Source organism: Bos javanicus, chromosome 6, assembly GCF_032452875.1.
Source record: "Bos javanicus breed banteng chromosome 6, ARS-OSU_banteng_1.0, whole genome shotgun sequence".
Taxonomy (NCBI): Eukaryota; Metazoa; Chordata; class Mammalia; order Artiodactyla; family Bovidae; genus Bos; species Bos javanicus.
The window spans coordinates 67991640-68004710 of record NC_083873.1 but is presented as its reverse complement, the minus strand read 5'-3'; the positions used below and the strand labels follow the sequence as shown (position 1 = coordinate 68004710).

Below are 13071 nucleotides of genomic sequence, written 5' to 3'. Positions count from 1 at the left end.
CGGCCCAACAACTGCAAACACAATTCATACTATCTTCACAACATTTTTATGTGTCTCCACCGCATTCTTAGATTTAACTAAGACGGAACCTTTTAACCTGGTGTTTATACACACAGGAAGTCACAAATACACACTATTCTAAACGCTGCTTTAAATTGCGTCGCATCTTCAATGTTTTTCACAACCTATGTACTAAATGGTTCAAGACGAAGCGTTTATTCTACAAGTAAGGGTACCAAATGCAAGTGGGAAATATTCAACTTGGAGATCAAGAACCCAAGTGTGAAAGGACTGCGCTTGGCTTGGTTCTCGCCCACCCGCTGACACGGGGAGAAGGTCCCAGGGAACATGAACGCCTCCCTGGAGTGCGCTAGGGTCCGCGGGGAATAAAGCACGAGTTAGCGGAGCTGGGAGGCTCCGAGGGGCGCGCTGCATTCTGGGACTCGTTTCCACAGTTACCCACGTGCACCCAACCCAACCGCGGTCCGGACTACAAGTCCCAGAATTCCGCGGGACCGCCTTTCCCCTTCACACCCGGCGACTGGTGCCAGACCCTAAAGGAAACCCCTAAAGCGCCCTCTCCGCAAGGCTGGAAGAGGTCGCGCCCCGCGGGCGCTGCGCTGGGTTTGTGGTCCGGCCCTCCCGGCAGGGAAGCGGATCCCGAAGCACCAGCCTCCACACCTGACGATCAGAAATTAGACAACTGCGTCACAGACTGCCAAATCCTCGGACCGTCAGGGACCCCCCCCCCCCCGCCGCCCCGCCCCTAGACTCCAGGGCCCGACCCCTCCAGCACCCACAGCGGAAAACCCGCAGCCTGCTTCCCTGCCCCGCCTCCCAGTCCCGCAGCCATAGCCCGCGCCAGCGTTGACCTCGCTTCCCGCCGATCAGGGGTAACCGCGGCAAGCGCCAACCTCAGGGCACCTCCCCCGCCCCCTCCACCCCAGCCCCGCCCCCCCTTATACTCCGAAGCTCAAGGCTCCCCTTCAAGGGACCCAGCCTTAATCCAGGGAAGGATACATCTCCCCCAAACACATAGTCCGACACCTCCCCCCCCCTCCCCGAGCCCCGCGCGGACAGAATCTGGACAAGACAGTGTTCCCCCTGCCCCGGCCCCTCCCAACCTCTCTTCCCTCACAACTAGCTCTTCACCCCCACAGCACCTCCTCTAACCCTGCCCCCATCCTGTCACCCCAAACCACCTTCTGCCTCTCCTCTCACTCCCAATTTCCTTATGTTCCCAACACCTGCTCCATCCTATTACCCCAACGTCGGCCCCCTCTCACCACCCCCAGTTCTATCCCTCCACGTTTCCTATGGCCCTCCTGCTCGCCGGACTCCCCAACTATCCCATCACACCCCAATCCCTCCCACCATCTCGCTTTCCCATTACATCAGCCCTCATCTCCTTGCCTGCCCTCCTGCCCCGCACGGCCGCTGCCCCCAATCCTCCACCCCATTGTTCCCCCCCACCCCCGCCATCCAGCCCTTCTTCCCATTGTCCCCGCCCCCGCGCTCCCCTAGCACTCACCCGCCTTTCTCACGGAGCCGCCCGCACCGCTCAGCCCCTAGGAAATCCTCACCCCTGCGCCCCGCTCGCTTGCTCGCTCCCTCTCTCCCTCCCCCCGTCGGTGCCAACCCCCAACCCTGCTCGCTAGCGCCCGCCGCCGCCTCCACCTCCATTCACCCGGGACACTCTGGTCCCGGCCCTTCATCGCACGTCCCGCCCCCCCTTCCCCCAACACTGAAATGGAGCCAGTCCCCACCCCCCTCACCTCCGCCCTCCCCCGGCAGGCCGGCCCCTTCCCCCCACGCCCGCCCCCGCCCCGCGCCGCCCGCAGCGTCACCGCCCGCCCCGGCCCCGGGAGGGGAAGGGGTGGCTCCCGGGCAGGGGATCCCGGCGCGTTTCGGGACAGGAGGCGCGGGGCGGGGACTGCGGGAGATGAGCGGAGAGTATTGGCAGCCACCCGCTCCCAGCCGGCTGGTTCTCTGTTACTCACTGACAGCGGCGGCATCCGAGTGCATTTTCGGGCAGCTCACACCGCTCTCGCCGCCCAAGCTCCCGCGCTCGCCTCGCGGTCCCCCCACCGGCTCGCCGCACCTTGGCTGGGAGCTGAGGACCCGCCGCCGGGCACTCTCGGCCCGCCCACCTCGCCTCCTCCATTGGCTGAACTTCGGCTGAGGGGCCGCCCACCCGCGTCTCTCATTTGACAAAAAGAGTGCGGAGAGAGCTGGTCTGGAGCTGGCAAAGAGGCCCCGCCCCCTGAAGTCCAATATGATTGGCCCCGGCGGCTCGTCCCCGTACCGCCCCTGGCGGGGGCCATGCTTCCGAATAACAGGTTGGACCTGGCCGCTGTCACTCAGCCCCGGGGGTCCAAAAGCGCGTGTAGGGGCGAGGCTGGGGAATTGGTCCACCTTGACCCTGGAGCCCCGCCCTCTGGTGGGCGGGACTGGTGGAGCTGTAGACCAACCAAGAAAGATAGGTCGGCGTCTGAAACAAAGCAAGCGAAGTGTTTCCCAAAGAACTGAGAAGGGGAAGAGCTGTTGGTGCGGCTTGTTCCCGCTGCACTGAGTAGGGGAACTAGCTCTTCTCCGCTGACTCGACGCGTCGGAGTCTCCTGCTTGTCTCTCACGCCTCCGAGCGGCTCTCTACGGGAGCCCAGTCCGCGACGAAGTTGGACTGTGACTTCGCTTGCTGGCTGTTTCCTGCAGCTAGAGACTGGTCAAGAATCGCCGCGTCTTTATTTCCAGCAAACCCTCTGGTGAGGAACAAATTCTTTCTTGCACAACAAGTCACAACAATCCATTCTGTCCTCATTTTCGAAATGCGCTTCTTTTCCAGCGACAACACATTTCCTCCTCCTTCGTCACAAATGGGCTGTTCTAAAGGCTTCGACTGCTCCATGTCGGTGATACACATTTGTGTGCCCGCAGACCACATGCAGAAAACCAACGGCCACTCTCTGAGCTTCGGGCTCAGGCTAACACCTGAGCAAGTCCAGGGCTCAGGTCACCAGCCCTCGAAAGACAGTAAGCGTCAGCTAAGCGAACCTAAGTCAATGACGGCAAGAAGCGGTCCGAAAAACTGTTGTTTGGCTGTTATTTGGCAGAGGAAGGAGTTAGTTTAGATGACTTCTTCTGATCCTTGAGTTTCCTCAGTCAAGAATTCTCACCATTTTCCAGAGTTCCGACGAGTTTTTCGCAAGGCTTTCAAACCAACTCATCATACTCACCATGTTATTGTAGCGGAATAATATTTTGAGATATTAGTGGAGGACCGCCTCTCCTATCCCAGCCACAGCACACAAACACCATTTCCCTGTGTGCAGAAGCCTTGCCCCATCCTGCAGCTAGGCCATTCCACCCTCCCGCCTTAGAGAATGGATGACACTAAAAACAGCTGGTAACCAATGAGTCGTTTGGTTTTAGACTTATACAGCCAAAGCTTTTGAGTTTCAGGGTTCTGAAATTTATGTTTCAAATCAGGGCATAAATATTAAGGCCAAAAACAGCCTATTTGAAAGAACAAGATGAAACCAGTTCCTCCGTCCCACACCACTCCCCTTGTAATATACTCCATCTTTCTTAATCCCTAATGTCTCATTTTGTATCTATTATGCTTCTATCATTCAAATACTTATGAATCACTCCATCTAATAATAGATTCTCAGAATTGAACCTGAATTTATCCACTTCAGGTTCAATTCAGACAAGACAAGAATCTCATCTCTTCATTGGTGACCTTTAACCTAACAGAGCATCAGCTGGGCCCTGCAGAAATGGATAGTTACCTCTGGACTCTGAAATGAGGCATCCTTTTGGGGCAGATCTAATTGTACAAACGTCTGTCCTTAGCCTGAGCAGAGAAACTGCTCCTGCATTCTTTATACCATTTGTGTTTTCAACTTATTCTACACATCTAAGAAGTACTTATAGTTCATCCAAGTTTATAATATTTTGAATATGTGATATTTGTATGGCTTTTTACTGCTTATCATGGTACTTCAAGGGCCGAGACACATGTTTTTTTGCACAAAAATGGACTTGTTATTTGACACCTCTAAATTAAAATAAGACCAAAATTAATTTGTTGTAGATAGTCATTTGCTATATCGATTTATTTGCAGCCAACTATATAATAATGTATTGATATATTAATATTAATCTACATGAGGCACCTGCCAGCTGCTTTGCCCCAACACCCAACATTGTCCTATGGCACATAAAAATGTACAGAATATACAGCCTTTGTTGTATACAGCCTTTCAGTTGGGTCCGTATGATTATTTTTAAAGAAAAAAAACAGATCTAGAGAGTAATTTACACAGATGTTTATAGTGAGTCAGCTGTAGCCTGAGGATTGGGAGGCAAGCTCACAGTCTGCTAAGCCTCTCTGGCCCACAAGTCTTATGAATAATAAAACAGATATAATGAAGTGACTGCATAGTGAAAGTGTTAGTTGCTTAGTCGTGTCCTAATCTTTGCGACCCCAGGGACTGTAGCCTGCTGGACTCCTCTGTCTGTGGGATTCTCCAGGCAAGAATACTGGAGTAGGTAGCCATTCCCTTCTCCAGGGGATCTTCCCGGCCCAGGGATCGAACCCAGGTCTCAGTCGTTGCAAGCCGACTCTTTGCTATCTGAGCCACCAGGGAAGCTCAAGTGACTGCATACTATTCTGTATATATCACCCTGTCATTTTAACAATCCCCAAGATTATAAACCTTTGAGGGTAGAAAGCTTGTTTTTAATCTTTATGTCCCCAGCACCAACTACAGTGCATTCAGAGTAGGCACTAATTAACTCTTCCTCAGAGTGAACTGCACATTGATGGTAAGGTGTAATTTTAGATGTGGAAGGAACCCTGCAGATGATCAAATCCAACTTCCTCATTTAAGAATATGAGGCTTGAGGTCCAAAAGAATTAAACGTAAAGTCATTCAGCTAGTTAATAGCATTAAACTCAAGTATCCCAACTCCTAAACCAGGTCTTTTACTAAATCACACTGTCTAATAGCAAATCTTCAAATTCCAAAGATGGAAAGTTATGTCTACTTCAAATTCTGTACTTCAGAGTTAGAATATTGCCTTCTTTTTTATGAAGTTCCGTAAGGAATTTTTTAAATATATAATACATTTCCACTTTTTCTCATTGGTAGCGTTCCCAAATGACTCAATTCCTGTGGGGATGTTTACTGAGATAATAATGTTATTCTGTGCATTTATATTCATGTCCTTGGAGAACCACAGTCTTGGGACTATGGTGGGTAGAGGTATTTAGGAATGTAGTCTCTGCCATTTTGCTTCATCCAATTACTGCTTTAAGGTAATATTAAAGCAAGTTACTTTTTTTCAAATGATAATTTAATTGGAATTTTTCTATTTGTTGTACAACATTAATTTTAATCAGCTTCTTTACCGTCTGAGCCACCAGGGAAGTCTCCTTAATTTAAATAATTTTTTTTAATACCTTAAGCCTAGGTTGAAATTTAGTATGGAAAAGTCAAGTGAGAAAGAACAACAATCCTCTGTAATAAAATTTCAAAACTTCTCCCCAAATTCCACTATAGCATGCTTTTCTTGCATTTAGGGTTGGGGTTACAGAATGGAAAATAGCGTAGTCCTCAAGACTGAAATACAGTTGGGCCTGCTCAGACAAATAAGGCCGTAGTAACTTGCCACTGATAAGTAATGGTGCCCCTGAGAAGTCAAACTCCCTATGTTGTCGTGTTCCTGTGCTGGGGGTGGGTACATGCCCTCCTACCTGAGAGGTTTATTTACAAGAATATAATAATATGGATATGAATGTGATTTTCAAAAATAGTGTATGAAACCTGGCCTCTTTCTAGAGTATCTAGCCACTCCAGCTGCCTTTGTAGATATGTATTATGAAATGTTAGTCAGAAAGATTATTTCCAGGTTACTACAGCTTTCTTATCTATTTGATCCTTTTGATCTTATTTCAAAAGCATCTGTCTACTTCATGCTATGTCATTAATGAGGTTATTTATCCAGAGTAGCTAATGAGGTTCTGCTGAATGTAATAAATACTCTGACTGAGCACACACTCACGCTATATCAGTAAGAGAGGAAAGCCTCTTCAGCCTACTGGAATTAACCTTCTAACCACTGAGGCCTGTGTTATTGGGAACCAGTTTCAGCTCTTAATTTAATTACGTATGTCAGAGTAAGATCCATTGCTTTTCACTTATATACATAGAACAGTTTTGCAAATAGCAATTTTCCAGATGCTACTAGGATAATAAAAATGTTGGTTTCATTTTTCAAACCTGCATCATAGTCAGGTCCCAGTGATCAGGTTGTTAAAGGAAAAAGCATAGAAGTAGATATTTTCCTCATTGGCCAGAAAGGACAGCCTCTCCTCAAAACTGGGAGTAATTGACAAGCCAAAAATACAGCATCATTTGCCTTCTGTCTTACTTTACTACACTTTTCCCTTCTTCAGCTTCCTTTTCCCCTGCCTCTCTTACACTGGAGGTCAGAACACTGGAGGATATTAAACACAAGCAAGCAACAGTGACTACAGATTACTTCATAAAATTGATATGCTCTGGTCATGTGGGCTTATAGTGTACATTCAAGAGCCTTCCATTTTTTCATCAGCCTCCACTGGGGCTATATCATGTCTCCCAATATACAAAAACACTTAGCAGATGGAACTTTCTGGAACCACCTCTACATTGGACATTATTTAGCCTCCAGAGCACTTATGCCATCTTTTGCTGAAGTAGAATTTAGGCTTTCTGCAGCCAGATTGCCTGGACTAAAATTCTGTTGGTTGCTTACCTGCAAAATAGTGAAAATAGTAAAACCTTCCTCATAGCAATGTTGTAAGGATTACATGAATGAGTAAATACAAGTAAGCACTTAAATGTACCTGGCATAGAATAATGTTCAATAAACATTAGCTGCTGTGATCAGTGTGACACTCTCCAGGACTCAACACATTCTAGAATAAACTTTTCCCCCTTCATGTCCAGCTTTTCATCCCAAGCTTGTTTTTCGTCTAATCTAGTCTCTAACTCCACAGTCACTATTTTCTATTAGCTGGGCTTCCTTCTTCCCTTCTAGAGTTCACAGCGAAACATATAGTTAGTATTCAAGAACATCCTTCACTAGGACCTAGGACATGCCACCGGTGTGAAATTAGTTTGAACTGACATGTGAGACTTCATACAGTAGAGATAAAAAGTGAGTACCCAACATCAATGTCCACTGTTCAAATTCTTTAAAAACTTGTGTAATGAAAATTGATTGATACTGGAAGTTCAAATGGATATAGGAAATTCCTGTGGCTATAGAAAGATGGTATACCCCAAAGGAGTAAACAGATCGTCATCAGTTACAGGGGATTCTGCCTGAATAGAGACACATGTTATGTTCCATAATGAATAATTTCTCTTACTCATACTTTGATGTACTACTACCTTTTCCTGAGAGCCACAGGAACTGGTATAAAACAGTTTAAATCTTCTGTACTAGAAGGCAGGGCTTCCCTGGTGGCTCAGACGCTAAAGAATCTGCTTGCAATGCAGGAGACCCAGGTTCGATCCCTAGGTCAGGAAGCTCCCCTGGAGAAGGGAATGGCAACCCACTCCAGTATTCTTGCCTGGAGAATCCCATGGGCAGAGGAGCCTGGCGAACTACTGTCCATGGGGTCGCAAAAGTCAGACACGACTGAGCGGCATGCTAGAGGCAAAGGCAAAATGTCTTTAAGTATTGCCGTTGGGCCAGCCTGAATTATGAGTTAAACCCTACCTACCACTTAAACTCTTGAACAGTTCCTTCAACTATAAAAATGGGACTAATACCTTCAAGGGAGAAGCAAGGACTAATATATAAAAGCATTTTATAAAAGTCAGAGGGAAACACGAATGAATGAGCACCAATTATGTGATGGGATCACATATTTCCATATGAACCTGATGCAGTCTTATGAGATGCAGTTGGATAATTGTTATGCTTGGGACTATTTCAAGTAAAAATGAGTCTGTATTTTTGAATTCTAGAAGAGCCTGGTTTCTTTATGAAGCAGCCATCTTAGGCTTCTCTCAGAAAAGCTAAGAATTTTTCAATTACACTGAGATTTGACATCGGTATTTCAGTTTTTAGTTTCATTTAGCACTAAATTTTTTGCCTGTCCTCAATGTAGAGACAATTTCATTTATTTTTAAAAACTATTTCTAACCTGCAAGATTTCTTGACATGTGACAATTAGGGTAGCATTAATAAGCCTTTTTTTTAAACTAATCTTTTCTCCAGCCCAACTGTAAGATGCTTAAAACGACTCCTTTCTATTTTATCCAGAGCCTTTTATTTTATGGAAATCATACCTGTCTGGGGATTTAACAGAATATTTGAATAAAAATGTATTCATTCATTACCACAAGTTCTTCTCTGAATTGGGTGTTTTCACCTTAATCGCATTGAGCTAATCAAGTCCTAATGAGGTCGCATTAAATTCAATCTCAGAAGGTATAATTTTCCAATAGAATCTAAACAATGGATGACCTTTAGAGTGACTTTCAGAAATATACCATTGCTTTAGTTACTCCAGTAAGCAGGGGATAAGACAGAAGGAAAAACCATTTTACTTGGACAACGGCTGCTGTGTGTTGTTGAAATGAGGCTCTTCATTTCTCCTTGCCTTTTCTAGCCCGCTTCCATGAATACAGTGTCTTTTTAACATCCCTCTCAGGGCAGTACAGGAGGCCCCATCCATCTCGAGACGTCGTGGCTGCACAGCAGCCGAGCATCTCATTATGGCAAAGTGAAGCATGCCGGGAGAGTGGATGGAGCTGCAGACAGCAGTAGGAAATGGGGGAGGGAAGAGGAGGAGGGATGCTGTGGAAAAGGCATACCCACTTCCTTGGTTCCACGTTACAGAAGTATGAACTTGCTGTTTTAGAAAGAAAAGACTATGTAGGATGTCAAAAACCTATGACTAAGCAGATTCCAGCCCCTACAACCTGGAAACACCTGTCTCAAGATACCCCACACCTCCTGATAGTCACACCTGAACCCCAGTCGGAGCTACCACAGGAGCCATGTCGGTAGGAAGAAAGCATGAATCCAAGCATTTAAGAAAAAAAAAAAAAAAAACCTATGGTTCCAAAAAAGAAACAGGAAAGAATTTTGACACACAGACAAACCACTAACGGAATTGAAAACTATGTTCTTCCAACTAATCTGAATGCTTCCATTTTAGTTTGTTCCACTGCCTTAACCAAAATAGGTTAAAGCAAATGCCCTTAACGTTTTGGGAATCACAGACTCCCTTTAAGAATCCCTGAGAATGATGACTCTCTGTCAAAGGCCTGAAACCTACCTACGTCCACCCCATCACCCCCTAAATTAAGGATTCCTAGATGAGAAATTCATTTTAGTTTACAGGTTTTTCCTTTTTAAAATCCAGGCACCTTAGGGACAGTCCGTGGGTAGCAGTAATTTAGTTATTGAGAGAGGAGTTCCTCTCTGTTAGCTTTCCTTCAGGCAGGCTGACTTCTGAGCCTACATTCAGATAAGGGGAGTGGAGGGTGAGGAGGCAATTTCAGGCGGGGAGGGGCAGCATTTTCAGGGCGCTGTGCATGTAGCAAACACGGAGTAACAGGAGCAGGGCTCTCTGGAGAGGTGCCAAAAATAAATTTCATCTCTACAAATTTTGCTCACCTCCAGTTCCAAACTGGGTTGCAGTCAAAACTACTCTTTCTGCGTCAGCCACATGCAGCCTGTGGGCCCTACCCTGCCCAGTGTTGCCTCATGCCTTCTCTGTCCTTTAAGTTTCTTCCCTGCATCCCCAACCCCAGGTCCTCATCAGCTCCAGCTGGGCTCTAGGCCTCCCAGCAGCCCCGCACCTCCTCCACCCCCAACCCCACAATCTAATGGGTTTATCCTGCAAGTCCTGCCTTGCACCTCTATAACCGCTTCCATTTTATTCTCCATTCTTCCATCCTCACGATCACTTTTTCTGGCTGCCAAGCTCTATCACCACAACTTCAGCCTGTTCTAAGCCTCTATTCAAATCCCATAACTTCAACTTTGGGAAACATTTCAAGTTTCAGGAGGTAGAATGAAGGATATAAATATTGGCAAACACTTAAGTTTTGCAATATCACTCACTTGGCACCGGGTACTATTCCAGTGCTTGTGTGGATTCGTTTAACCTTCCCAGCAATCCCACTTGCTCAGTCATGTCTGACTCTTTGCGACCCCATGGACTGCAGTTAACCAGACTCCTCTGTCCATGGGAATTTCCAGGCATGAATACTGGAGTGGGTTGCCATGCCCTTCTCCAGGGGATCTTCCCAACCCAGGGATTGAACACATGGTTCCTGCAACTCTTACGTTGACAGCCAGATTCTTTATCACTAGCACCACCTGGAAAGCCCAACAATCTCACTAGGCAGAAACTTCTGTTCAACTCGTTTTACAGGTGAGGAGACTGAGGCATAAGTAGGTAAAGTAACTTGCCCAGAGTCATACAGTTAGTGAGTGACAGAACCAAAAGAATTGTACTGACAGACTGGCTTCAGATCTATCTTTTAGTCACTACTCTATACTGCATCTTTGTAAAGCATTTTACAGGGGGTCGGTTACCCACCCAATTCCCCCTCCGCCAACACACACTTCAGGACCTCTAATGTGGAAGCTGTAAGCAGTAACACTTTTTATAGTTCTAGGGGTCCAGGCAATGTCCTGTGTTCTCCCTGTTCATCATTAGTGGTAACATGGGACACTGTTTCCCCAGTTCTAGGGTATGGAATTTTTTCCTCTTGTTAAACAGAGCCCTGAGTGCAGCAATAGGACTGTGTGTTGGGCTGTGTGAGAGGGCCCAGAGTAGCAGTGCTGTTATAGGATTGCCACCAAACCCAGCTCCAGACTGTGCCACTCATTCCCCTCTTGCCACATCCCCTTGGAAGCCTTCTCTCCCTCTTCCAGCCTCCCTCCCAGGTGCCAGGAGCTTGTATCGTGGTGACTGGTAGATGGCCCCCCTGGACAGACTAAATCCACTTTCAGAACAAGACCCATCCTTAGGGAGTGAAGGCATACCTCACTCTTCCCCAACAGGAACAAGATTGACAAAGACTGAGCTTAGCTTAAACAACATCCTTAAGGAGCTGCTTGAAAAATCGGAAGGGGAACAAACAGACACCAACAGGTTATTGTACTTAATGGACCTGGGAAGGGTTTAGGGCCAATTGTGTATATAAGAGCCTCAAGCATTTTAGCATCGTGAAAGGGAGACATTTCTTTGCTCCCTGCCTCCCTGAGCCACTCTCTCATCCCTGGAGCAAAGCTATCCCGACCCCCAACCAGCACACATACAAAGTACAGTTGTCCCTTGAACTATTGCGGGGGGTGGGGGCGCAGGTGGATTGGGAGCACCAAAAGTCTGCATACAACTTTTGACTCCCCCAAAACTTAATTACTAATAGCCTACTGTTGACCAAAAGCCTTACTGATAAACCGTTGACTAACATATCTGTACATTATATGTAATATATACTGTATTCTTACAATAAAGTAAACTTGAGAAAAGAAATGTTATTAAGGAAATCATAAGGATGAGAAAATATATTTACAATACTGTATCAGTACTGTAACCTTATGCTTTATGAGTCATCTGTTAGTATTGACATCAATATTGTCAATATGATACAAAGCACTATAAATGTTATGTATTACTAACACTAGACATCAGAAAAGGAAGAGATAATGTGAAAAATAAGTTCATATTATTGGTAATGAAGAAGCAACAGTATGATTGCTTTAATGTAGCTTGTTGCTGTTGTTGTTCAGTCGCTAAGTCGTGTCTGACTTTGCGACCCCATGGACTGCAACATGCCAGGCATCCATGTCGCTCACTGCCTCCCGGAGTTTGCCCAAGTCCATGTCCATGTAGCTTTCGTAATCCATGTGATTGCTTCTCAGTAGCCTAACATATACACTGTGAATGAATCATTATAAAATTTTGATGCCATATAGTGTCATATTCATAATACAGTGTCAGAAACATTGCAATGTATTTTTTCAAAACCACTTACCTATGATGATAGGATGATATGCAGTGTCTCCAAGTATGAGAGAGAGAAGCATACTTTACAGTAATGTAATTCTTTGAAAGCAAAGTTATAAAACAGTAAGACAACTAACTTTATTAATTTTATATTAACGATCACTCACCTTATGCCTAGCTACATAAAGAAAGGCTGTCCACTTTAATACAAGTCTTGTACACGGTGTTCTACAAGCATATTTTTGTATATTTATTGAAGACCACATAAAAATGGACCCGTGTAGTTCAAACCATGCTCTTCGAGGGTCAGCTGTATACATCGACCCCACGATGATCAGCCTAATTCACACATGCAAGAGATGCTTGTACTCAGGATCTATTTTGATTATCAAAACTTACCTGTCCAGTGTCTCATTCCCTCAGATCCTTGTGGATGAGTGGCTTGCTGTTCTTGGATAAACTAATTCAGGAGAAAATACAGGTGAGTTAACATGGTATCCCTTAGAAAGATGTTTACTCTTAAAAAAAAAAAAAAAGAAACACTTCTGGCAAACAAATGGCTCAACACCAATCCCTAACATACTGCCCCAGCCAGCCCCTTGCCCTGAGATGCCATCCCGGCTTCCCCTGCCTGTCCCCCTAAGTGTAAAGCTCACCTCCATTAAGCCTTGCTTGACTGAGGCTGCCCACAGTCATGTCTTTTTCCACTTAACACCTGTAGCACTGGGACAGAATTTGGCATAAGGAAACAGAACCAGAACAAAAAGGAATAGAACATTGGGCTGGATGATCTCAGAGATGAGCTCAGCTCATTCCCTCATTTCACAGGTGAGGAAACAAAGACACAAGTGACCGGCCCAGGGCAAGTCAACAGCGGTGTGGGGGCCATCAGAGTTATTTCTGTCCAGCCTTCCCCTGTTTCGCTAGCAAGGGCCTCCTCTTCTTTTGGGGAACTGCTCACTCCACCATTCACCAAACAGCTTGGAGAGGAATTGCCTGTCAGGGTGCTCCCATCACATGTCACAGTGGACATGTGA

General features: G+C 46.1%; 2 protein-coding genes across 5 annotated transcripts in view; one reads left to right on the top strand and one right to left on the bottom strand.

Moving 5' to 3' along the window:
- DCUN1D4 (defective in cullin neddylation 1 domain containing 4) overlaps positions 1 to 12803 on the bottom strand; it is an 82046-nt gene extending 69243 nt beyond the window's left edge. The window contains exons 1-2 of one of the 4 annotated variants that reach the window (XM_061420134.1): positions 12691 to 12803; positions 12434 to 12494 (exon numbers count right to left, since the gene is read on the bottom strand). In XM_061420134.1, coding sequence (XP_061276118.1) covers positions 12434 to 12494; positions 12691 to 12696 — 67 coding nt within the window. In that variant the 5' untranslated portion in view covers positions 12697 to 12803. Of the gene's footprint in view, positions 1 to 1531; positions 1619 to 2000; positions 2085 to 12433; positions 12495 to 12690 lie in introns of those variants that run through there. The other 3 variants (XM_061420136.1, XM_061420135.1, XM_061420138.1) reach the window with 3 other exon arrangements.
- LOC133249531 (uncharacterized) lies at positions 256 to 8401 on the top strand. The gene is made up of 2 exons (XM_061420133.1): positions 256 to 2762; positions 2843 to 8401. Exon 1 carries the CDS (start codon positions 1235 to 1237, stop codon positions 2180 to 2182), a length of 948 nt encoding a protein of 315 aa, XP_061276117.1. The 5' UTR covers positions 256 to 1234; the 3' UTR covers positions 2183 to 2762; positions 2843 to 8401.
- Positions 12804 to 13071: the final 268 nt, after the last annotated feature.

Excerpts from the sequence above, each read along its gene's own strand:
- LOC133249531 (XM_061420133.1), top strand. The coding sequence starts at position 1,235 with ATGTTCCCAACACCTGCTCCATCCTATTACCCCAACGTCGGCCCCCTC.